We start from the raw sequence: 26,199 nt of genomic DNA on the forward strand, positions 1-26,199 counted from the left end.
TATTTCCTTTAAATTTATTTATAATTAATATTTTTCCAAAGTCAGTATCCTTCTTGACTTATTTTGAAATAGGACTGTAAACACTGCCACACAATTACAATTTCTGTGTATCTTATTAATGAAGCATATGTTCTGTTGATGGTTCTATGTGTTTGTGAAAGTTTCATCTTAGCAATATGAACAACATCAACAAAAAAAAAAAACAGGAGTAAAATATCCCTTTTTTTTTTTTTTTAAATCCTGTTCATATTGCAAATTAAAAAAAACAAACAAACAAAAAAAACAACCAGAAAGTGTTGCCCTGCAAAGTATATTTACCTCTAATGACAATAACTGAAATACCTACAGCAGCATTTAGTTTAGGGTTTCTTCAAGAATTGGAGTTATTACTTTAAAAAGCAGCTGAGATACTTAGAAGCCTTTGCCATGTTTAAGCTTTTTTTAAAAAACAAACAAAATCAGTTCTTGTGCTCCTGTTACCCTTCCAGTTTCACAGTATTTGTTCAGAAGTTATCCAGCTGGAATTATCTGATTTCTCTTTTTGTCATATGCAAAGGAGCTGAGAGTTTTCAGAAGAGAAAAGAATTGCAGTCATAGTCAAGTGATTCAAAAAGTGTATGGATAAGAAAACGATTATTAGAGATGATTAAAAACCAAACAACAAAACAACTCTGTGCAATGTTACCTTCAGTTGAGGCATTTTTAGTAAATATGGTGATGAATGTATTCCACAATGTGATCTTTTTTGAAAATTGGAAAACTTGAAAATGACCTTTGAACATTTTGATGTAAAAGTATGCTGTTTTCTCCTCTCCCTTGCTTCCTCTGTCTGTGCTCCCTTTTGCTCTTGCTATTGTGCTATAACTCTTTAGTATTCCATATCTGTCCTCGTGTAGCACCAGCTAGTCCTCTAAAATCTCCCTACAAGCCTTCCCCCACCCGAAGCGCAGACAGGAAGAAGGCGACTTCACCCTCCACTTCTGATGCCGGGAAAGGGGCGGCTGCAGGTGAAGTCACTCAGGTCAGTTTGGAACATTCTTGATTTTACTTCTGGATAAATTGATGGGACTTCTTGTTGTTACTTTTCACTTTGCATAGCTTTATTTCTACGAGTATCCTTTTTGTAAGAAACAGTAAGAAAGTAAGACTTGCATGCATCTGTTGCTTTTCTGCTCTGGCGTTCCGACATTTCAGTATCTTCCTCCTGCTGGAAGTCAGCGTTAAGCAAGGGTATTTAGAACAGCAACACCTTTATTTTCAGGGAACTGAGAAGTGCATACTTCTGGGCTCGCCTATAACTTCTGGGAGTGGGGGATGACAAACAAAATATTTCTGTATAAGTCAGTCCAGTTTTGCTGGTTAATTAGGAGGCTTTGCATATTTTGGAAACTTGCCAAAATTACTGGCAGTGCCTCTTCTCTATACAAATTGCTTAACTCCCTCTGTAGACATTTTAGATGCTGTTTGCCTAAAAGTCATGTCGTTGATCCACTGTAGTTCCCCGAAAAAGTAAAGGCAAGTCGTTCCCCTTCACTCAGTCTACGCAATGAAAGATAAGCTATAGAAAACTTATGTTAGAGCTGTGAAATAGTGTTTTATAAGATCCTGTATTTTCCAGTAGTTAATACTAAGAGTAGGGGGTTTTGTACCATCTGAGTTGAATGCAAGTGAGAGGACCAGAGCTGGGAGCTGAAGTTTTGCATGATTCATGCTGTTACACCTGGCAGCATTTATGGGAGATGTGTGCTTGCACTATTGGCTGTATCTGAGAGGCTGTGCACTAACATCTAAGTGATTTTGATTACTCCACCCAATACTCTTCTCAGCTCTCCACCAAGAACTCTTGGAGAGGAATGCACTGATACGACTTTACTTACTTACTCCTTGTTTACTATATCGATGCAAGATGTGACCTATTTTTAATCTGTATGGAAAAAATGCTCCTAACTTGTGAGCTGCTGTTAAAAAAAATTGTTGAGAATGTATGCTACGTGAATTTGTTCTTATGTCATTTTGTTACTACAATTATCAAATACATTTTGAAGTATTGCTCCTAATTACATAAACTAAAATAATCGGTGTTTCTAGACTGAGAAAATAAAGAAAGAGAAGCGACCCACCACACCTGGTTCATCATCTGGAATGGGATCTCCTCTCAGAAGGTCTGATTCTCCTGCTGCTATGTCCAGAAGATCCGCCTCACCTGCCACACCTAAGTATGCCTTTCTGATCAGTGATCTGATATGCTTTGAGCTTCTTTTATCTACAAAGAATGTGTAAACTCCTGAAGAATTTCCTTGGTAGGATTGTATAAAATCCAGTTAATTTTTGTTACACACAGAGAAAGAGAGGAACAGATGAACAGATACACATGAATTTGTGTTAAAGGTTTCTGGAGATATTCAGTGTTTTCTCATCCTTCTGAAATTATTGCTGTGCAATTCAGTTACCGTGAAATTTTATTCAAAATTTGTTTTTTAAGCATGCATTTGTTTTATTAGATTTTGAACAAATGCACAAAACATTAATACTAACTAGAAATTTTAGTGTTTAAAATATGCCTTTGCTGGCATTACTACTTATATCCATCAGTAAACTTGTGATGCACTGGAACAGGTTGCCCAGAGAGGTTGTGGATGCCCCATCCCTAGAGGCATTCAAGGCCAGGCTGGATGTGGCTCTGGGCAGCCTGGTCTGGTGGTTGGCAACCCTGCACATAGCAGGAGGGTTGAAACTGGATGATCGTTGTGGTCCTTTTCAACCCAGGCCATTCTGTGATTCTAGATCTAAACCATTGGTTTTAATCTTTGTTCATTTACAGACCTCTTCCACCCACCCCACCCCATGCAGGATTGTGGACCTATGGCGTAGTTGACCTTACTTGCCTTACTGAGTTGCTTTTCTCAGTCCTCACTTGCAAACTGTCAGAACTGTACTGTGTGTGCCATGGTTTCCAACTCGCAGGTCTAAACAAATGCTTCTTCAGCTTTCTTAGAACAAGATATTAAGTCTGACTCAAGCACTTAAGTTCTGTAAGGTACTTGTTGTCTACAGTAGTTGTCTGTGGTTTCTTTTTCTAGACCCTGTTCATGGGTCCTATGTTGAAAATATCTCCTTTGGCTGGTTATAAATATTATTTTCTATTTGAACCTGGTTATATTCCGAACCATTCTGATCTTTCTGATAAATTTCTTCAAAAGTCAGCCTAGTGTTCCTTCTTTGCCTTAGTTCTGTGTGCACAATCATTTAATGGAGAAGTGATTTTGTGTGCAATTCTGGTGTGAGGCAAAATGTGGGAAATAATCTAACTCAGGGCATCCTTTCTGTTTTAGGCACCCGCTTGTGTGCAACTGTGAAATGGCAATTCTTGATTCATGTTATGGGCCACAAGTGTACAAACTTTCAATATTACATCTAGTAATATTCATCACATTTGAACTGTGTAACTTTTGTAAATAATGTAGCGATATGGAATAATAATCACAGTCAGCTTTGTCATTAAAATTTTGAGCAGGTCATTATAAAACAGGCTCTCCAAAATGTACAGAGAAAAGTTCGAGCAATACAGATGTGTATTATTCTGTAAGTTGTTGATATTCCCTGTTCAGAATGCATTTTTCAGTTCAGTCAACCAGCATAAAAGACATAGCAAGAAACAGGTATAATTAAAACAAAATGATTGGTGGGAAGTGGGCTACTGAGCGTGAAGCAGTGGGCAGTCACTGAAAATGTTGGCACAGCTTGTTCTAGAGATCACAGAATTGTAGGGGTTGGAAGGGACCTCCAGAGATCATCGAATCCAACCCCTCATGGGACAGGAGGATAAGTGGTCAAATAACCAAACAGATGCTTAGTGCTCAGTGAAAAAGGCATGGCTACTCTTAATTTATAGAACTAATTTCCTTAGAAGGTTAGGCAAAGATTTAGTGTTTTTTTTTCTTTTTTTTTTTCCCACCAGACAAGCAAATTAGCAAATTCTGAGAATCTTCTTTACAGGAAAGTGTTTTCATGCATGTAAGGAATATAGAACTCTGCTTTTTAGAGGAAGAAGCAGGTGCTGCATGGAGGAATTAGGATGCTTGCTATGGGTTTCTCTGTGACTATAAGCTGGAAAGTTATCCCTTTTTTCCCTCCCTCTCCTCCTTAAGAGAACAATATTCTGACCACTGCTACAAATGTATTACTGAGAATTTAATCTTAACATGGCCCAATTAGAACACTCTCTTTGACCTTATGAGAGTTACAGCAAATACAGTTTAAATCCATGTTAGGTACCGATTGCAGAACGGCACTTCTGCTATAGCACTCTTCAAATTTCCCACAGAAGTTTAAAAAAAAAAAAAATCCAAATGCATCCTGATCATCATACCTGCATATTATATAGAGATGATGATCTGGTTGGATGATGGATTTAAATGTAGGAACCTTCTTTTAGATTGTATCACCTTAGCTTCTCCTTTAAAATTAACCGTGGGGCTAAAGAATAATTGTAACGCAATTTAGTATATAGATAAAATATTCATTCTCTTTGCAAACCTGACAGTCTTTTCCAAGTTTAATCTTTCTCCATCCAGCACCTTGTATGGCCAACAATTACACGTGGAAGAAATAAGAATATGTATTCAACAGCATTAGTAGTTAGTGATCCTAGGAGCGTAGCACCTTATTTTGAAAGCTGTTGAGTAAAGAATCAAGCGTGGGCTGATTTAGGTGGTAGTTAGCTGTATGCATTTTTCTTCTTAAAAATGTATGGCTTGACATTCCTGTTTGCTTGGGTATTGTTGTAATTGTTAGTTATTTTCAGTCATCATCCTGGTTTGTGAGTGGTAGTTGCATGTCTTCTTTCTATCTTGTTTCGTTGTTTATTAATTAGAAAGCTTTCTTTGTCATGGTGGAGTGATTGAAACAGGCTCAGACGAGGCTATAAAGCTGTAACCTAAGCAGGAGACAGTGACTGATGGCAGGCTAGATTTGCAATAAGTACATAAATAAAGATGTTTGTAAAGGTACAAATTTCAGTGAGAAAGAAGGAGAGGAAATTAAAAAATACCTATACATAAAAATGTGCAAATTGTAATATCCAAGAAAAATGTGTAAGCAAATGCTCACCTCAGAAGGAGAGAGAGAGAAATATGTTTGATAAGGAGTATGAATACTTATAAGCCAAGGGAGAAATTGAAACGATGGCAAAACCTAAGTATATTGTCAGGAAATGCCACACAAAAAAGAAAAAGTGAAAGTATTGCTTTGAATGCAGTATAGATCAGTTGACTGTGGTGGCTGTTAGTGGGTTGGAGCTGGGAAGATAGGGAATGTTCTTTGATTTAAAAATTAAACAAATTGCAAACAGTTGCTGTTGGATACTGGTGGTGTAAAATGCTTCTGTTCTTCAGAGCTTTTACTTAGTCAATAATACCAGGACTTTGTGTGGTTTTTTCTCCTGATTGTTTCACCTTCAAAGATCCATACACTAATCAGTTTATTTTTGCAGCATCCCTCAGAGGGTTAGGTAAGTGTCCTATCTTATAGATTGGCAAAGCAATAAAGCCTGTGTCCTTCACGTGTCTTTGGGTAAATAGTCCCTTTGAAATCAATGGAACTTGACTGAATCAAAGAAATAGAGTTTAGTTTTAAGTGCCTTCAGATAAGTGAATAAAAATGGAAAGCTCTGACGAGACTCTACAGTAGGTTATTTTGCTGAACCATTATCTCACTTACGTGTGGAGAAAAAAGGAGAGGGGGAAGGGAGATGGGAATGCAGCTCTGCTCCTACTCATTTGTTTCCAGCTCCCAGTTTGTGCCACACTGCTTTGCTGACAGTTGCACTAACTGAACTTGTAACTTGGTTCTTTTGGGCAGTGTTCCACTGCAGCCAATGGGACATTGCTTTGTCTTCAAAATACGTGTGGGCAATCAAATTACAGAATAGTGATTAAATATGTATGTGTGGTAGAATGTCCAGATCTTAAAGAGTTTAAAAAATGGCCTATTGGAAAGATGTGTATCATGTGTATCTCACAGAGTAGCTTTTATGTCCCTATCTAACCCATCTTTAATTTTTTTATTTGACACCTACTGCATTTGTTTTTCTCAGTCTTTGTTCTGCATTGGAAAGATAACAGTGATAAAATGTTGAATTATTCTGAGTTCTTCATCACCTGGTTTACAGGATGGGCCAACTGGAGGTTTTGAAAACATTGGTAGTAATGCAGCTATGAAAGAAAATAGCAATATTCAATAGACCTGGTCTGAGTTTGTGCTCTAAGGAATCTAAAAGAGAAATGAATCTGTCCCTGGCTAGAAAAGATGAAAACTGAGAGTAAAATAAATGCTTTTGAGAAAATATCACAGATAAAAGAGCGAAAATGTCAGAATCCTGGAATGGCATTTTGATCAGAGCAATCTCAGCAAGTTTGAGAACGTGAAAGTCCTCAGTATGGTTCCAGCAGAACTTTTGTCAATTAATAGGCAGATTTGGGGTAAGGAGGGGAGGAAATGCAGCGTTGCATTGCTGCTTATCTCTAATTTAAAGTTAGCCTGCTTAGGTGCTGTAACTGATGACCGGTTGTGTACCAGGCTTTTGAAGAAAGCATGCTGATCTTGCTGCTTATGGACAAAAGTGGATGTGACCTCTGACTCGTTCTGTACTCCATGTACTTTGTGTGCTTAGCTAAAGTAAGGTCTGAACTCTTCTTCTGCTATTCCTAAGACGTTCTTCTGCTGTATGGGCTACTGCTGCCTCTCTTTAATTCGAAAAAAAAGCCATTGTAATTTAAGCACCAGTGGATCCTTAGACCCGATAGAGATTTGTGCAGTGTGTTTAGGGGTCATGATGTGAATAGCTCCTTACCAGATGCTGCCATCAGCACGGGGATGAGAGGAGAAAGCTGAGACTTCTTGCTGGGAGGCAGAGGCTTCCTGTGCTTCTGCATCTGCCTGTGAAATCTGGTGATCGAAAGGAGCTAACTTTCAGACAGCTGATGTGCTGTCACTTTTTGGATTTTGAGGAGTCTCCTTTAATTAATTAATCTTCATCATGTATGCTTCCTGTATTCCTGTTGCGTATAATTGCATCCCATTCCTTTTATCCATAGGCAAAACTACTTTAAAAATCTATCTAGATCCCTGTACAAGCATGTGTCTATTTGCCTTAGTCAGGTTTGTCTCTTCTGATAAAAAATAGCATCAATCTGAATACCAGTAGAATGAAAGCTTCTTCCAGTAACAATTCTACCCGTGTTCAGGAATGTTAAAGATGCTAAGTTGGCAATATGTTTAAATACAAGGGAGAAAGACAGTGCTCATTTAATAATTTCTACTCGACACTGAGTAAATGGTATAAAATTTCTGAAGGAAAAAAGATTTTTATTCCTAATGAGCATTCTCTGCTTTTAACTCCTCATGCTTCACTGCTGCTGTCCTTGTAGTAAATTGACTTTAAATGCTTCTCCCTTTTAGTTGCTTTAAATTGAGTAAAGTCATACTTGTTCTTATTGACAAAGAGCCGTAGGAAAAAAATCTTGTAGGTCTTAAATTTCAAAGGTATTTTACTCAGTGCATCTAGCACCTTTCTTGTCCACAAGCAAGTTGTACAATGCTCCAATTCCTATGCAGTCCAGGATTCATAGCTGTCATGGCTAGATTCCTTCCTACCAGCTTCTTTAATTTGATTGTTGCGTCTTTATTAGAGAACAATTATGTCTGTGCTACTGCTGAAAATGAGTCAGCCTTAGTTATGACTATTTTGCTCTTCCTGTCACAGCAAGTTAAGTAAAAAGCTACGTAGGAAATATGTGGTAAAGTCAGGAATGTGAAAGGGCCACAAGAAGGAACTATGCTTTGAGAACCTGTCTGATTGGCCAGAAGTATTCTTTGTGCCTGGAGAAGGATGAAAAAAGCTGTTGCTTTCTGTTTACGTGTTATATTTTTATGAAAGGAAATTATATGATGGTGAAGCACACATGTGAGACCTATATGTATGCATATAGGTAGGGACTGTGAAAGCTGTGCCTCTGCGTTTAGAAGGGCTTGGGAATCCATCTGTATCCCAAAGAGAAAACTAAAGACAGGCTAGACTAACACCACCCGGTGTTACCAACTTCTCTCACCGCCAGTGAAGCCTTCACAGTATTCAGGATGAAGGACAAATCAGGAGCTCCCGATCACTGGGATGCAAGGCAGAGGTGTACCTACAGCTTAGGCCAGGGGAGGAGCAGTGTCAACAACCAGAGTTTTACAGGGAGTCCCTGGGCCTGAGGGCAGAGGATACCTGAGCTGAACTTCATATTTAATTGAGTGCTGCTGTTCTGCCAGGCCACGGGCTCTGCACAGGAGCAAGAGAGTACAGGCGGTGCAGTGCCCTGCAGACTTTCCTTCTTCAGAAATTGGGCACCTTTAAATGAGTGATAGGAATATAATATTCTGTTATCTCAGTGTCTTTTAATATGGTTGAAAAGAACCCTTTATTTTTCTGAGCTCATGAATTAAGAGAGAGTTGAAAGACTTGGGATTTTTATTGTCTGGTCTGTAATGCAAATCATGTTCCAGTTATAATAGTCTCTGTCCTCACAATACTATAATCTTAAACAAATCTTTGCACACTCATCCATTAATTTTCAACCACTGTCCATACTTCTCATGTGTGTGGTCTACCAGAGTGTGTGTACAGTCCAGAAAATATGCTGTAGTATCTGAAACTGTGTATTGTGCAGATTAAAAAAGTGATAAGGAATAACACATAATTATATATTCATAAGGAAGGTTAGAACTGCTTGTGTAATGCTCTCCTTAATGTAGGATTGTTTCTTCTAATGAGACTCACATAAATCACTTTTTTCAGATCGTAATCTCTTTAACCTCCATAATATTAAGCCGTGCAGCCCAGCTCTTCTAAATGTTAGAAGTATTTAGTTCTTGTTACCAGTATTATATAAATATTTAACGGTGTTTGTGTGTGGTTTTTTGTTTCCTTGTAATCTCTTATTCACTGAAAATATTTGCACGTTACCAACTGTTCTTACCCTTTCACTGTGCCAAAACTGATTTCAGGGTTGTCACTCGATCTAAAGTACGCAGAGCCAAATGAGATATCAGTAGCACTGCTGTTGTGCCCTGCCATCACCACTAGTGCAGCTTTGAGCCTCGAGCCTGCTGTTCTGGTGCTGATGAAAGCACCAACTGAACCAGTGGAGTGGACTGTGGAATGGTTTGGTTGGTTCTGTCTCTTGTAGTGCTTGGCGTTACCTTGTTATGTGGTAATAATTGGTCACAGTTTTGTTTTAAATGTTGAGATGGGCAGAGTAGAGAATGGCTATGGAATGGCTGTTATGAAAACAATTGTTTTTAGGTTGTCCATGACTACTTTCATACAACTTGGATGATATTATTGGTCTTACTGAGTCAGTAATCATTTGAACCATTTGAACTTGCTTGCCAATTCCCTGCAGTTCAGATTCTGATTGCTTACATCACAGTAGATTCTATACAGCAGTGTACAAAAAAACCTGATACTCAAATATAGTCAGACCCAAGGAGGAAGAATGATATTTGTAAAGATGGAACTTGATTCCATGTTGTCCTATGTATAAACTGTACTCAATTTTTTTCTTTTTTTCTCCTCAGGACAGTTGCGAAGACTTATCCTCAGTCTCCTAAAAATGCCAAACAATATCCAGCTTCTCCTGTGAAGCATCGTGCCACTTCTAATCTCAACCAGGAAACTCCTAAAAAGAAAGCAGATAAGGAGAAAGAAAACGTCAGTCATCAGAAATCCCCAGGAGCACGCACTGAAGAAGCAGGCCAGGTGGCTTCTGAAAAGCATGTGCCTGCTGCAGGAAAGCCAGAAAGTAGTGAAGGTGAGCTTTTGTAAGAGAACACATTAAGAAGTATTGTGGGCCCGTGAGGATTTCAAACAGCGATGAACTGTTTTTGTGAATCTCCTTGGCCATGGATTTATGAGAATGTGTGAAAGTACACGGCGGAAGCAGCTATGTATGGTTTTTACCTGGGTTATCAGTGAAAAATGTCAGTTAATGAGAATTTCAAAATGTTGAAATGCAGGGATGCCCTCACCTATGCCGTTTTCTGTCTGCTGAAAATGCTGATATATGCATTTGAGAAGTGGAAGTGACATAACAGCATGAACCAGGCTCATTGTAGCCACTGTGCCAGTGAGTAAGCACTGGAAACTTTCACAGCTTCTTCTCCAACTTTCCATCCTTGGTCATCTTCTCTTAGGAAAGATCACAGCAGGAACAACTGATGCAGAAGAAGCTTCAAAAATTCTAGCTGAAAAAAGACGACAGGCCCGCCTCCAAAAGGAACAAGAGGAGAGGGAGAGACAGGAGCGAGAAGAACGGGAGAGGTATCTCCATTGATTCGTGAAAGTTATTAGCTAACAATATAACCTGTATCACTGAAGGAGCTTCAAAATGGCATTTTTAGAATCAATACAAGAGCTTGCATTTAAATGTTAATTTATTTGTATTTGTAATTCATTAGTGTCATTGGCAGTCCTTATGACTAGGGAAGTTTGAAAATAATAATTGTGCCCCTTCAAGAAGCCTGAAGAAACTATAACCCATCCAAAGAGTTAGCTATGTCCACTCTGCAGTTTGCAGTACTTTGTAAAAGGGTATGAGGTAGTTTTAGTTTTACCAGTTCACATATAAGTACCAGCATAAATGCCGTAAACTGCAAGGCTTGTATTATTCAAAACATTACCCTGAAGTTTTTCTCTCTGCCCAACCCTGTCACAGGCAGGTGAGGGCTTTAGGAGTGTGGGCACACTGAAAGTTGCTGTGTCTAAACAGTGAATTTCTGGCTCTGTTTCAGGAGCAAGCCTTTGGGTTGTTCTTCATATTCAGCACTAGTGGCATATGTAAACAGTTCATGGCTTCATTCCCTAATATTAAAGCACTGACTGTGCATGTCTAAATTGGGACTGTGTCTGTTCTTACTGAGAATGTGGGGGGAAAAAAATCAGAAGTGTCTGAAAGCTTAGCCTGATGGAAATATTTCCCACATCTGCAACTGCAACAATGATCAGTTGTCAAAACAGCTCTTGAATCTGACAGTGAATAAGCTGTCCCTGAATAGGCCTATGAACAGCACAGGTGGAATAGATAGACCCACTCTTTTGAGCACATTGCTGTGTTTTGTGGATTCTATTTGCTGCTACTTGTCCAATCTGTTTATCTTCAACTGAAAGGAAGCATAGAAGTATATCTTTGTTTATATATTCCAGTATTCTGGGAATTAAGTACAGAGGAAAAGCGATTTTTTATTTTTTTATTGAAGCTTACAGACATTATTTATATCCTATTGGAGATCACATTGGAGATTTTTGTTTTGTTTTTGTTTTCCTAAGGAAAAGTATAATTTCTATGAGGTGTTTTATACAATAAGGAAAACACTGGAATAAAACTTTGATATTAACCTGAATTCTGGGCATGTTCTCAACCTCTTAGTTATATTCATGAAAATGTGCACTGATGCATGATTACTTAATGCTCATTGTATATCATATGTACAGTAGGATTCATGCTAAACAAGATGAAACCTTTTAAACATACCAGTATTTTTTCTTTTTGCAGGCTTGAAAGAGAAGAACAGAAGAGAAAGGCAGAAGAAGAAAGACTTCGTCTTGAAGAAGAGGCTCGTAAGAAAGAGGAGGAAAGAAGACGTGAAGAAGAAGCAGCTAGGAAAAAGGCAGAAGAGGAAGCCAAGAGGAGAGCTGAGGAAGAACAAATGCTGAAAGAAAAGCAAGAAAAAGAGCTCCAAGCCAAACTTGAGAAACAGGTATCATTTCAAACACAAATGTGTATGTATACATATATTTACGTATACATATAAATAATTTATTCTATATAGTAATTAACCTGAAATAAATAATGGACTTATTGTATTTTATGCATTCTGATTAGAGGGAAGAAGCAGAAATCAAAGCCCGTGAGGCAGCTGAGCAACTTCGTCTTGAAAGGGAGCAAATCATGCAGCAAATTGAGCAAGAAAGACTGGAGCGAAAGAAGGTGGATATTTGTGTCTCATTTAAGATAATGATTTCATTTCTTGTTTAAATATATAACCCAGAGAGTACCTAGTAGTATCCAGAAATAATAATCTGAGGGGATTACAAACTGATATTTATGATTAATTTAGTATTTGCTTCTTGCAAGTTAGGGGGACATCTACATCAGCATTTGTAACAAAGTGGAACTGCCTAAGGCAAATGACTTTGTGCTAAGCAGTGAACAAACACAGCATTAGCATGCACCCACAAGGTTAAACGCCTAAGACAAATAGAGAATGGCACAGCAAGGCAAACGTGCATTGCCACCCAACCCAGGACATCACAGGCTCTTGAGGAACATGAGTGACTTTGTTTTAAAACTTACTCAACAGAAGTCCGGCGTTTTTAATTTAGAAAGTTAATGAGATTAACAAACAGGTTTCCTCCCACCTGGCTTGTCTCTGGTTACACTGTGCAGAGGCAGCAGGGCTGTCTGCCACAGTTTTTGCACAAGGAAATGGCTGGAACTGCATAGCTTTACCTACAGCTCTGTGTCAAGAGAGAACAGCTGCAGAGCTGCTGAGCTTCTTTCTAGTTATAGAAGGTCCTTCCATATATGTTATTCTAATGTGTTATTTTTAACTGTTTACCACTGAGCTGGAAACATGTTGCTGTTGTAGATTGCAAAACAGAAGCAAAATGTCTTTACATGTGAAATATTTCACAGTAGTGCAAAGAAGCAGAGCTTACTGGAAAAGCTTGTTGTTGCTGTTTTCTAATGAACAAAGAAGAAAAATAAAGGATTTTAGGGTAACACTTTGCAGAATTCCAGCAAAGAGTGATTTCAGATAGTTCATTCTACTCCTCCATTCCAAAAAAACCTGTTTTTCAAAGCAGCTGTTTGGAAATAGAAAAGGAAGCTAGATGAAAGTAATGACTGTTTTTGTTTTTTTGTTTTTGTTTTTTAATGTCTTGTTCCAAAGCTGAGCACAACTCAAAACTGCCAACGTCTTTTTAAAATGTTTGTCTGTAAATTGCATCTAGTGAGAAGGTCATGTTTTGTACCCTGATGCTGCAAGCCAGCTTCCAGCTGTTTTCTTCTGTTACATTAATCTTTCTTATTTACTTTCCCTTTTTGAGGACAGGTGAGGATGAGGTTGTGACAAGACTTTTGTTGATTTTTTTTTTTTCTCCTTTATCAGTCCAGTGTTAAATGTTTTGCCTGCCTTCTCATCCTCCAATTTATTTCGATTTCTAGAGAATTGATGAAATAATGAAGAGAACAAGGAGGAGTGAAACTCCAGAAATAAAGGTATGAAATTGTGTGTGGTGTAGGATTTGTGTTGTCTTTACTTTAATGTTCACATGTGAAAATTAAACCTGAGCATTTTCCATTATCATAGATGTATTTAGGTACTGTTTACACCCAGCAGTGTTTGCTGCTGTGATATCTCTGCTTTGTACCAGCCAAAGAACAAGGCAGTTATTTCCAGCTAGGAAGTGATGGACAGTTAAGATTTCACTTATAGTGTAAGTTTTCTATTAAAAAACTATTCCTTCAGTTACTTCCACAGACTGTTTTCTTTTGCAAGTTAAAATATAAATAATAATAATAAAAAATCCTCTGCCTAATATTAAATGAAAAAAAAATCCTCCACTGCTGTTGATGAACTTTGACCACCCTGTGGCCCTGAGCAATGCCATACATTTTGAGCACAGTCGGTTCCATGAAGTTTACACTGCTTTGTCTAATACACTTGATTTGTTACTTGACTGCAGAAGGAAGAGCCAAAACTGGAGATACCATCAACTTTGAATGTGGAAAAGCAACCAAAAGCCCTTGTTCTTAACCAGCCAGGTAAAACTAACTATATTTTTCTTACCTGTTTTCATAACTAGTTCCTTTCAGAGTTTTCCTCAGATAGAGCACTGTGCTCTTCGGTTTTCTCTGAAAAAGATTAGCTAGGTTTGTGTCAGTCACAAATATTGGACCCTGGAGACTGAGTGAGAGTCTCAGTGAGAGACTTTGTTTTGCCACGTAAGCAGAAGAATGACTGTCCTCCATTTAGTACCTGACATAGCATTTCTATAAATGAGAAGTTCCAGTCTGCTAATTGGTTTGTCTGCCGCAACCTGCATTTGAGTTTTGTGGGCAGAATTTTCTTTGGCTCACAGTCAAGCTTGCAAGCTTTTTATAGCATTGTTCTAAATCTCACTTGATGAAAATAAGATTTAATTTGACTTGATGAAAGCAGCATATGTATTTTAAGCATGAGTTAAAAATATATATGTATCTGCAGCATTTGTCTATAGCTTGGTTACTTCCCCAGGTGTTAAGGCTTTTAGCACATGACAAAAAAGTTGGTATGTCTTCTTCCTGTTTCATTAAATTCAAAAGATGGAGCATAAAGCACAATTTTAGAGAGGAAAGGAGGATTTCAAGTATAATACAGTGAGTCAAAGATGAAACTGAGTCAGTCATTGTCAGTCTTCCTTTTTACTCTGTAATTTAAAAGCATTTCTGATGTTTGAAAAATGATTAAATAAAGATATCACTACTGTCGTAATTGCTATCCTATTTTTTATAGAGATCAATGGGCTGGCAACTTGCCTGAAAAGTAAAAGCTTAGAGAGTACTGCTTCTGTAGTACCTTCTCAAGATGTAGTTGCTAATGGACTGAAGTCAGTTCCAGGACTTGTTCAGCTGGAAGCTGTAGATGGGAAATCTAACAGCATGGAAGATTCAGCAGATGAGGTTCAGTCTATGGATGTGAGGTACTGTAACTACCAATAGAAATAGTGAAATTTATACTAGGGACATGAGCTTTCCCGTTTGGTTTGCTGGTATTTCTTCCCCCCAACCTCACAGTGTGGGGAATAATGTGGTGTCAGTGGTGGTATGTTCTAAATCTGTCAAGATGCAAAGCGGTTGTTTTGGACAAGAGCCTGAACTTCCTCTCACTTTCATGTATTTAGGAGCAGGGGAACTTAAAAGTCTTCCTACTGTTCTTACTTACAGGTTCTATACAAATGTGTCCAAGCCTCTCAGATAATTCTTAAAATACAAAATGCCATACTGTGTGAAAACAGCATCTGTAGATATTGTACAGATGTAGCTACTGTATTGTTCAGATGCCACCATTTATTTTTTATTTGTCCCAAGACTGCATAGCTACGATGCACAAGCTTTTTTCTTCACGCTTATCCCTACAGAATAAAGGAAATTAGGCTCTAAAAATTGTAAATGTTTAACTGGAATAAGTATGGATATCAGTAACATCCTATGTATTAAACACTGTTGCATTTTGGTGGAAGGATTTGCGGGTAAGAAGGAAATAGGTGACTTAAGGCTGCTATGGGAAAGTTAGCTCAGAATTTTAAGCGTGGAATTTTTATACTACATTTCTTGAATTAACAAGCCAAATTAACTTATTAACTTCTCACAGTGTGTTAGTATTTCAGTAAAGATGCATAAATACAAGAGAAGAGCATTACCAGGACAGACCAAAAGTTCTTTTAGACCGCTGTTCTGTTTTGAGCGTCAATGGGAAAAAGTGGTTGGTGAGGGAACCTGAATTTAGTGCACTCCAAAACTACACAGAAGTATTTTGTTATGGATATTGGAAGGTGGAAGTCCACCTTGCTCTGACTAATATCTGCTGAATGACCTATTTTCCATGAGTTTATCTAACTCCTTTTTCAACCTGCTGATATTATTTGCTTCCACAACCTCATCTGACAGCAGATTCTACAGCTTAGCCCCCCTGAGGTAAATGATATTCTTTGATCTTTGTTAACTCCCATCTCTTACTAGTGTCACTGTGCATCACCAGTGTTCAGTGTTAATGGAGTTGATGCACAGTAGTCCTGCTCTCACCATATGGTCATAGAAATTGTAGCAAAATTCTCCCTCTGACTTTTCTTCTCCAAACTGAAACATCCTTGTCTTTATAGTCTCTGCAAAGCATCAGCTGGTTGCAGTGCTTCTTAAATTCTGGATTTCTGTGGCTGAAGTACATTATAAAGTATTAAGAAGTAGATTTTTATTTAAATTGTGAAATACAAGGGCTGTAGGTATATGATTGCAGGTTCAGAACAGTAATTTGTAAGGTGCAGTTACGTGTTTAGATAATGGAAAGGTGCAGATGCTGAGGGGAGTCAGTAAATTCAGTTCAGTAAACTATTAGAAATGTGGGCTTTAGGAGATGAATGTTCATGTCGCAGAGGAACCACAAATCTTAATTTTTAAGAAATATAGATTAAGTATGATCTTTTATCCTGAACAGAGTAATTTTTTTATTATTATTATTTTTTGCTTGATTTGGGACATGTTCCAGGTAAAAAGCTCACTGCACTTAGCTCTAAGGTAGTATTTCTTGAATGGTCAGAAGATAAATTTGTTGGTTAATGAAAATCTACACAGCTGTTATTCTGCATCTTCTTTTTATATATCTTTTTATAGCCCTGTTTCAAAAGAAGAACTTATCTCCATCCCTGAATATTCACCCATGAATGAACTCATGCCTGGTGTTTCTTTCGACCAAAATGGGACAAGCAATGCCAAGGCTCTTGAAGATCTCTTGGATTTCACAGGCCCACCTACTTATTCCAAGACGTCCAGTGATACTATTAGCATTGATGACTGTAACAAAAACTTGATTGAGGGATTTAACAGTCCAGGACAGGAAAATACACTTAATTCAATCTGTTGACAGCCTTGCTTTTCGGCAGGACAGATAAAGGTACAGTAGTGTGATAAATATCTTTAGATGCGATAAATCATGTGATTACTCATGAGCTTCCCAGAATAATACAGCAGTTCTAAACAGCAGCTTTCTAATTCTTTTCACATATGATCTCTTAGATATTTAAATGTAGCATGACTTTTTACATTTACAGCTCTTTTTAAATGGCCATCATATCATAGAATCATGGAATGGCTCGGGTTGGAAGAGACCTCAGAAGCCCCCCAGCCCCTGCTGTGGGCAGGGCTGCCCCCCACCAGCTCAGCTGCCCAGGGCCCCATCCAACCTGGCCTCGAATGCCTCCAGGGATGGGGCACCACAGCTTCTCTGGGCAGCTGTGCCAGCGCCTTGCTGCCTTTTGACAAAAGCATTTCCCCCTCATATCTAAGCTGGATTTTCCCTCTTTCAGTTTAAAGCCATTGCCCCTTGTTTTGTCACTATCTACCTGTGTAAAAAATTATTCTCCCTCCTGTTCTGTAAGTTCCCCTCAAGTACAGGAAGGCCTTGTTGCAGCCGTCTCATCTCCAGGCTGAACAAGGCCAACTCCCTCAGCTTTTCTTCATAGGAGAGGTGCTTTAGCCCTCTGATCATCCTTGTGGCCCTCCTCTGGACCCATTCCAACAGCTTTGCATTTTTTTTTTGTTTTGACGGCCCTGGACTTGGATGCAGTACTCCAGATGGGGCCTCACAAGGACAGAGTAGAGGGGGACAATCGCCTCCATCTCCCTGCTGCCACCCCTCTTTTTGGGTACTTTTTTGGTTGGCCTTCTGGGCTGCAAGAGCATATTGCTGGATCATGCCCAGCTTTTTGTCCATCAGATCCCCCAAATTCTTCTCTGCAGGGCTGGTCTCAGAGAGTTCTTCTTTTATGTGTGTTACTGAGCTACCAGTAATTGAATGTATCCAGTCAATTGAAACACTTTCTTCCTGTGCTCAGCTAGTAGTGAGCTGCTCATTTTCTTCAGTAGTAAAATACTGTTGCTATGAGTCTTTGGAGTACATTAACATAAAGAAAATGGCTAGAAGTGGAGCCAAACTATAAAATGGTGGTTATTGCAGCTGCTCACTCTCTTCTGCTGCTGTAGGAACTTGCAGCATAGTGTAGAAATGCTTCTGGAAAGCTGAGAAACAATATGATGGGGAGGAGTAGGGGGAAGGTAAGTAAGCTTCAATGGTATTTTCTAAGTACGTTGCTGTAGTTGATTTTATTGTGTTTTCTAGACTACAACTTGAGGTCATCTAACTTGCATAGCTGACTTGATTTTCTTCTCTTATTTTTTCAATTGACAGAGGTAGCAATCTGTGGAGGACGTATGTCTTTGTGACACTGCTGGCGGTAAAACATGAAATTGTCACTTGAAAAAGCTTCTGCAGTCCTGAACACTGGATTTCAAATAATCAGAGCTGAATAAAACTTTGTCTTCCCAGGGAATATGTTGACTAACTGGCTACTTTCGGTGGAAAACAGTGATCTAGAACCTCGATGGTTTCAGGGAAGACTGAGTATGCATTAGAATTTGAGCTTTAGCTGCTAGCAAAGCACTTATTTTTTTTTCTTTTAATTTAAAATACATCTGAACACTTCACTGTGATTTTCCTTGTGCATTTAATTTTAAGATCATTGCTCCTTAATTTTATCATGCATCCATTTAGCCATCTTTTTATTGTAAATAGCGATGAAGTTTGCCCACAGTGCACTGAAAAATACTACGCTGTACTTTGGTTCTGTGCCTATCTTTTTTTTTTTGTTTTTAATAAGGAATTATTGGCAACTTTGATGCAGGCATATAATTCAAAGCTATAGCTAAAAAGGCTTAAAACTGGATAATTACTGCGAGTGAAAGAACCTTCTTACTGACTGCGGAGTGTGGAGTTACCTTGTAATGGTGATGTTGACAGTTTTAGTCACTGGTGGCACTTACTGGTTAATATTAATAGTCCTGGAGTGATTATGAATTATGTGTTTAAAAACATACCTGTGTAACACCTGTAAACAATGCAGGCACAATGCCGAGTATAATCCCTAATATATTATAGTATAACTGTAGTAGATGCAAGTGAGTATGTCGGGGGGTCAGGTAACATGGTAACCTTTGGAGATGCAGGCACTTGGTTAATACCAGCAGGCTTTCTGTCATGTGCAGAAGTGTTTTGTCTTCCTTACAGGCTCAACAAAACAAGATACAGTCGGCAGCAAAATAATACATGAAAGTTGCAGCAGAAATACAAAGGCTGGGAGACACACAGCGAGCACTGCTAGCCTACTTAGTATCCTATAAGCATCTGTATGGGAAAATCCACATCGAGCTGTATCATGTGTAGACATTACGTGCCATACGGTGTGAACTTCATTTCTGTTGGTAACCTACGATAACTATATGCTAGATGATGTGCTGCTTTGAGGACACTTTTCTCCAGTTCCTTATAAAAATAAATTACAAATACTGCTCTCTTTGGAAACTAACATCAGAAAAAGAAGTGAAAACTGCGCTTGTTTGGTTATTTTTCTTTTTACACATAGGGGAGTTCCAAGTGTATCTTGAGCTCGGTTGTAGACCCGTTCTTGTGCTCCTTGAAGCCAGCAATGGGGAAGTAACCAATAGAATCACGTGCAATGTACAAAGAAAGCATTCCTACAGCAATCTGGCTGTTTATATTGGTGTACTTCAGAAAAAGTAATTTCCTTTGACTGTGCAGTAAGCTGTAGCATGGTACCGTGTCTTCCAATTTAGTCCTACATTTATTTCTTAAATAAAAAAACCAACAAAACAAAACCAAACTGTTTGTTTTGCTGTGGTGCATTGTGTTTGACAAATGTCACATGATATTTTATTATGGTGTCATTGTATAACATGTAGATTTCTTTATTTGCATGACCTGTATAGCATGTACAAAGGTGAAATACATTTTCATTTATGAATCTAACTGTTGTTTCTTAGCTTTTTTTACTCCTAGTAAGACAGATTTAAAAGCAGCTGTGTGTTAATTTATTCTGTGATGTCTTCTGAAGAAATGAGCGATAGTGAATGAAGGAGTGGTTTTCAGAGCCTTAAAATATTTCATGTTGCTTCCTTTGCCGTGCGCTGATTTGCTTTCTGAGGTCTTGTCAGTACGTAGGAGAAATGTACACCATCAGCAGAAAAGCTGTAAGCTGAGGGCTTCCAGTCAGTGGCATCCTAAATGCTATTGGTGCTTGCAGCCTCAGCGTCAGCTCTCTGGGCTATTATGTAGGAAGGCAAATGAGAAAGAGAACTTGGGATCCATGGCCATTGGATGCTGTTCTACTGAGTGTGTGAGCTCTGTTCTCTAAGGGTGTTTGTACATCGATGTTCTCTTCAAGCTAAATGCACATACCAGTATTCAGAAAGTAACTTGCTTAGAGCTGCTATTTATAGTCTACTGAAATGTTGGGAAAAACCTTCGGCAAATACCTTTTTTTAAATCATAACTTTGAAAATTAAAAATTATATCAAGACCTTTTTTATTTTTGAAGTATATGAATATTTTCCATTATAACAGTCCATCGTGCTCTTATGAGCTCTGAAATCACTGATGTGACCTGTCCACTCAACTATTTACTAAGCTTAAAGGGAACGAGGTAAGTCAGTATTTATAAAGACCTTGCATTGTTTCCTCTTACATTTGCTTTCACATGTAGCCTTAAAAAATTGGTTGAATATCTGAAGCAAGTGCTGTTTGTTGAGGGATTCATTCGCTTCCACTTTTTCTTTTAGATGATACAACTTCTCTGCATCAATACACACGTTTGCTGTTGTGATTCAGCTCTGCCCAGAGAGCTTCATTTTTCATTTAGCAGTGGTCCTGAAAATGGTGAATGACTGCTGAGGATTCACAGATATCCTTGGTGGAGTTTTTCTGCTGTCAAGCATTTGTGTATCACACTGTGAGAAGAAGCAAGAAAACAAACTGGACCCACAATCCTTAAGTGGATTTTTGTAAGTGGGTGAAAGGACTTTTTTTTTTTTTTCCCAGGTTACTTTTAGAAAGTGAACTGCAGACCAGGCGTGAGGGATGACTGAAGCAGAACTCTGAGTAACACATGAGAACTGCATTACTTCAAAAAGTTAGGTTAGCAGGTAACGTTTGCTAATAATACATAGTGCTAATGCAGCACAATGGAGTGATGCAAATGCAGCTGTCTTAAGCACCAAGAAGAATCTGACACTGCTGCCATCTTTTCCCAGATCTATTTTCAATCTCTAGAATAACTATTAGCAAGTTTCTAATGTACAAATAAATAATACACACAAGGTAATGGGGCATCATGGTAACTCTGATTAGGATCAGCAATTTCCTTGGAGTTGCTCTGGGAAGTGACACCCAAAGCTTGTCTCAGGCCTCACAAAGGCCTCGAGCAGCCCCCCTGGCTTCCAAGCACCTTCATTTCCAAACAGAGCAGCATCAGCAATGGGTGGATCTGGACCCCGAGGCTGTATTTTCATCTAGACAGATAAAGGACCAGGGAAGGGGAAGATCATCTGCTCTCCTGTGATTGCACAGATTGTGCTGTTGCTGATACAGACTGCTGCTCTGCCTGGCAGAGCACAGATCTTTCCCATCACTTCAAAAAGTGACTCCCTGCTCATTAGCTCCCAGCCTCATTAGCGATAGCATACAGCTCATTCAAGTGGCCAGCTGCTCCAGCTGCCCCTGTCACCACCATTGGCATTGTCCAGATGCCCCTTGAACACTGCCCGCTGCCCTAGGCAGCCTGTTCCAGTGCAGAAACACTAAGAGAAAAGATGCTTAGGCTGTTAAAATAATTACCTAAACTACAAGAAAATGGTTTATTGACCACATGAATAATTTTTGGCTCTTGTTTTTGCCTCAGTTGCCATGTTTGTTCTGCAGTTGGTGGTGCTGAAGTACAATAACACATTTGATAGTACTTCTAATGGTTCAAGACCAGAGTAGTAATTTTCTAAAACTAAAGGGCTGTGTGGGTACCTGAACACTGCAATTTGCAGGTTCAAAATAAACACTCTGGAAATTGGTGTGTGATGTTCACTCAGAAGCTTTACTGAAATAGAGGCGTATATTAACAATGATCACACATGCTTTTTCAGACTAACTTCTCTCTTCAAATACAGATGGCAACGTTTTTGGAAATATCAGTATGGCAAACATACAGAGCTATGGGGGCTTAAAACCAATAAATTCTATGGAGTTGCTCATAATTTTCCCAGAGCGAGGGATCAGTCAAACAACAGCTTTCATGCTTTCCTTTCTCTCCCTTTTCTTGACTTAAACCTCTTACCAGTTATGAATACTTAAATCCTGCTGGAAGGAGTTTGATGTTGCAGTTCCTTGGCAAAGACCGCCTGCACCATGGCTGGCAGAGAAAGAATAAGTCTGAGGGTTTTGGAGATGGAGTATCTGCAGCAATGTATCTGAGGCAGCAACGAAGTGCTGTGTGATGAAGCCACACAGTCCTGGCCAGAACTGGACAGACTTCCCTGCATGAAGGCTGCGTCGGTATTTCTTTCCTTATAGCTCGGAAGTTACATTTGTAACCTCAGTTTGGATGAGGTTAGTTTACACTTTTGTGTTTGGGCAGTGTTGTTTAGGGATGAAAGTGGGATCTTCCGTTACCTGCATCTGTGTCGCATGCTTGCATTAATTTGTATGCAGAGACTGTTTTCACTGCTGTGTTGCAAAAACCCAGCCCCGCTGACAGAGGCCGTATGCCTAGCGGCAGTGGCACGGCTTCAGCAGGTTGTGACAGGACAGCCACGATAACCTTGCACGTAAAACGCAGGCATCCGTACGTCAGGAGTTTGCAGGCTTGCTAAAGGACTCTTTAAAGAATAATTTGGTGATGCTATCAGAGTGCAGGCATGCTCCATCCATCAGCCTCTCACCTCCCCGCAGGTTTTAATTAAATGATTGCTTTATAGCTTTCCTTAAATTTCAAGGCTAAATGATGTGGGACTTACTTCCTCAATTATAGAGGGAACTGTTATCTGTTGCTCCGATCCTTGACTGAGAAAATAGCACTGTTCTGCAGAATGCTGTTCAACAGAGAGGACTTCTTTTTTTTTTACTATGGTTTACCATTCTCCCTTGTCTGGATGAGGTGTTTCAGATTTAAAGTTATTTTGACAAGTAACCTCAGGAGTTGATCTAAGCACTGGGTGTCTCGCGGTTTTATAATGAGAAACAGCTGACACTGCTTCACTGGGGGCTCAGAGGTTTGGCTAATTGTGTTCTACTGAGTGACAGAAATACTTTCTTTTTGTATTAAAAGCAGAAGCTGCGTTATGTGTCTGCAAAGACTTAGGCAGCTCATTCCTGTTTCAAGACAGCAGATGTGATTTGTGGTTTGGCAAAAACATTTTGATACGGTGCAAGAAAAAAGGGAATGGTTGTGCTAAGGGATAGGAGTGGATGAGAAGTGAAAAAGCAAACATGAATGTGAAACTCCTCTAAAAGCAGAGATCAAAGTTAATGAAGCCACACAAGGCTTATCAGCAAGCGTAATAAACTAGTGAAGTACAAATGAAACATCTCCCTATGAGGAACTGAGAGAGTGGCTGATAAAACTATCATTACCCTTAGACAGCAGTTCCTTGTGATGGCTCTGCCTGCCACAGAATCATTAAGGTTGGAAAAGACCACTATGATGATCCAGTCCAACCCCCAGACCATCACACCATGCCCACTAACCAGGTCCCTCAGTGCCACATCCACACGGTTCTTGAACACCTCTAGTGACACCACCCTCTCCCTGGGCAGCCTGTGCCTCACCACTCTTTTTGAGAAGATATTTTTCCTGCTATCCAATCTGAACCTCCCCAGGTACAACTTGAAGTCCTAGCCTCTCGTCCTAGATGTCAGCAATGAGCTGCTCTTACCACTCTGATTTGCTTTCTCCTTCAGATACTACCATCTGCAGGCTCAGTCTAGACACACAATTAGTTGTGTGTGGTAACCATGCTGACCCACTCCCTGCGAAGAGCTTCTAATTTCATCTACGTAGTCCACCTTGGTGGAGAAGGTATGTAGAAGTAGTGGTGAGCCTGGCAAAACCAGAAAGTCCATGCTTCTGGATATGGCCTTGTTCAAGGATCAAGGATCAGGGATCAAGGAACTTTCATTTCCTTTTATTTTTAAAGTAACTTAACATGGTTCAGTATAGTCTAGCTCCAATAGTAATGTTTGATGTAGAAAACAAAATGCTTGCTTGAAAGATAGATAAGATCCATCTGCTATCTCATATCAGTTTCTGTCTGAATTCTAGCTTCCATCCATAATTTCCAAGTATTTAGCATGCAAACCATAGCCATCCTGTTTCCAAAGGGAATGTTTACTAAATTAAACATTAAAGGGATATGAAAGCTATTTTCTATTCTAATGATACATAATTAGAAAAAAAAAACAACATGAAAATAGATTAAAATAATTAGTCTTAATAAGAAGTAATTCTCAAGCCTTGTGCAATAGCATGGTCTTCGCACTTCAGAGATGGAGAATAATGATGCTGGGGGACTACTGACAGGCGCTGGTTTTAGTATTAATTTAATTTTGTAATGTTTGTTTAACTTCATGTTTTCTTAGACTACCTGGTCACAGCAGAGAGACCCTGGTGGATACACCTGATGTTACCGACCAGGATAAGTGCATGTTGACTCCAGAGCATCTGAGCAGAACTGAACAAAATGTGAAGTGTCAGTTAGTGTGTGTGATGTGTAAGTCTATCATGTGCACACAGAGGTGGGCTGGCTATACTTATTCCTTCAAACCACTGTTGCTTCAAGTGAGGCATCTGCTTACTTGTAAGTTTCAGGGCAGTAATTGCCTCCCTACTCATAGGAAACAGGCAAACCACTGCACCAGCTGCAGCTAGGAATAAGACCAAACCCTTTTCTGTTAATCCCGTTTTCCTGGTCTCACTTTCTCCAGTCTCAATTTCTCTGGCTGGTTCAGCCTCACCTTGAGCACTGTATGCAGTTTTGGACATCACAGGATAAGAAGGACATAAATCTATTAGTGTCCAAAGAATGGCTACAAAGATGTTGAAGGGTCTGGAGGACAGGATGCAGGAGGAGCGGCTGAGGCCCCTGTGTTTGCTCAGCGCACAGCAGAGGAGCTGAGGGGAGGCCTGACGGCGGCTGCAGCTCCTCCCAGGGAGCGGAGGGGCAGCGCTGAGCTCTGCTCTGTGTGACAGCGACAGGGCCCGAGGGAACGGCGTGGAGCTGCGTCAGGGGAGGGCGGCTGGGGGTCAGGGAAAGGGAAAGACCCACCCTGAGATCCTATTAACAATACCAACAGGCAAAGAAGCAGGAGGCATTGGTTTTAATGGCTTGTGATAGTACTTCTATATCAAATGGTTCAGTAAGTCTTCTGCAATCCCTTTTAATTGGGAAGGCTACTAGTTTTAAAAAGAGTTCTATATGCCTTTCACATTAGATTTTCCAAGCTTTTTTTGGTGAAGATACAGGAAATTATTTTGTATGAGAATCGCGTGTGATCTGCACAGAATCACAAGGGTTAGAAGGGACCTCAAGAGATAGAGTCCACTCCCCTGCTAAAGCAGGTGGGTGTCCAGACAGGTCTTGAATATCTCCGTAGAAGGAGACTCCACAGCCTCTCTGTGCAACCTGTTCCAGTGCTTCATCATCCTTACTGTAAAGAAGTTCTTCCACATGTTAATATGGAACTTCTTATGTTCAAGTTTTGGGTCATTACTCCTTGCCCAATCGCTACACAGCACTGAGAAGAGCCTGGCCTTCTCCATTTGCCTCTCACGCCTCCCTTGAGATATTTAGAAACATTTGTCAGATCCCCTCTCAGCCTTCTTTTCCCCAGGCTGAACAGTCCCAGGTTACTCAGTCTTTCCTCATAGGAGAGATACTCCAGGCTCTTAATCATCTTTGTGGCCCTCTGGATTCCCAGGAGATCTTTGTCTTTTTTAACTAGGGAGACACAGTAGGTCTAAATGTGGCCTCACCAGGGCAGAGTAGATGGGAGGATCACCTCCCTCAACCTGCTGGCCATGCTCTTTTTGATGCATCCCAGGATCCCACTGGATTTCTTGGCCACAAGGGCACACCTCTGTCTCATGGCCAACCTGCTGTCCATCACGACCCCCAGGTCCTTCTCCACAGAGCTCCTCTCCAGCAGGTCATCCCCTATCCTTGTGGGTGTATAAAGGACTGAAGCTGTGAAGGGATCCCTCAGTCCCAAGAGCAGTAATTCTGCCAAGGTGAAGATGTCTGCTGAAGGTTCTGGCCCTGTATGGGGCTGGCAGGAAGATATCAGCCAGATTCCAAAAGTTGATGGATTGCGAAAGTCAGCAGTCCGCACTGGGAACATGAGGGAACTGGGACCACTTCTCTCAGCTACATCTAATCAGGAGCTTATGGAGAGGAAGTAATGTCTTTACCTAGGGAAGGCAAACATCTAACTTCACACTGCTGGGCT

The 26,199-nt window shown here is 39.7% G+C and overlaps 1 protein-coding gene across 1 annotated transcript in view; it reads left to right on the forward strand.

Annotated features, from left to right (window-relative positions):
- MAP7D2 (MAP7 domain containing 2) overlaps positions 1-19,680 on the forward strand; it is a 76,576-nt gene extending 56,896 nt beyond the window's left edge. The window contains exons 7-17 of the mRNA XM_042809948.1: positions 873-1,021; positions 2,089-2,216; positions 9,622-9,854; positions 10,237-10,363; positions 11,595-11,799; positions 11,925-12,029; positions 13,269-13,322; positions 13,790-13,868; positions 14,599-14,785; positions 16,473-16,752; positions 18,046-19,680. Of these exons, the coding sequence (XP_042665882.1) occupies positions 873-1,021; positions 2,089-2,216; positions 9,622-9,854; positions 10,237-10,363; positions 11,595-11,799; positions 11,925-12,029; positions 13,269-13,322; positions 13,790-13,868; positions 14,599-14,785; positions 16,473-16,722 (1,517 nt within the window). The 3' untranslated portion in view covers positions 16,723-16,752; positions 18,046-19,680. The remainder of the gene's footprint in view (positions 1-872; positions 1,022-2,088; positions 2,217-9,621; positions 9,855-10,236; positions 10,364-11,594; positions 11,800-11,924; positions 12,030-13,268; positions 13,323-13,789; positions 13,869-14,598; positions 14,786-16,472; positions 16,753-18,045) is intronic.
- Positions 19,681-26,199: the final 6,519 nt, after the last annotated feature.

Source organism: Centrocercus urophasianus, unplaced genomic scaffold (assembly GCF_019232065.1).
Source record: "Centrocercus urophasianus isolate 14NV4802_14NV808 unplaced genomic scaffold, USGS_Curo_1.0 seq_12, whole genome shotgun sequence".
Lineage (NCBI taxonomy): Eukaryota > Metazoa > Chordata > Aves > Galliformes > Phasianidae > Centrocercus > Centrocercus urophasianus.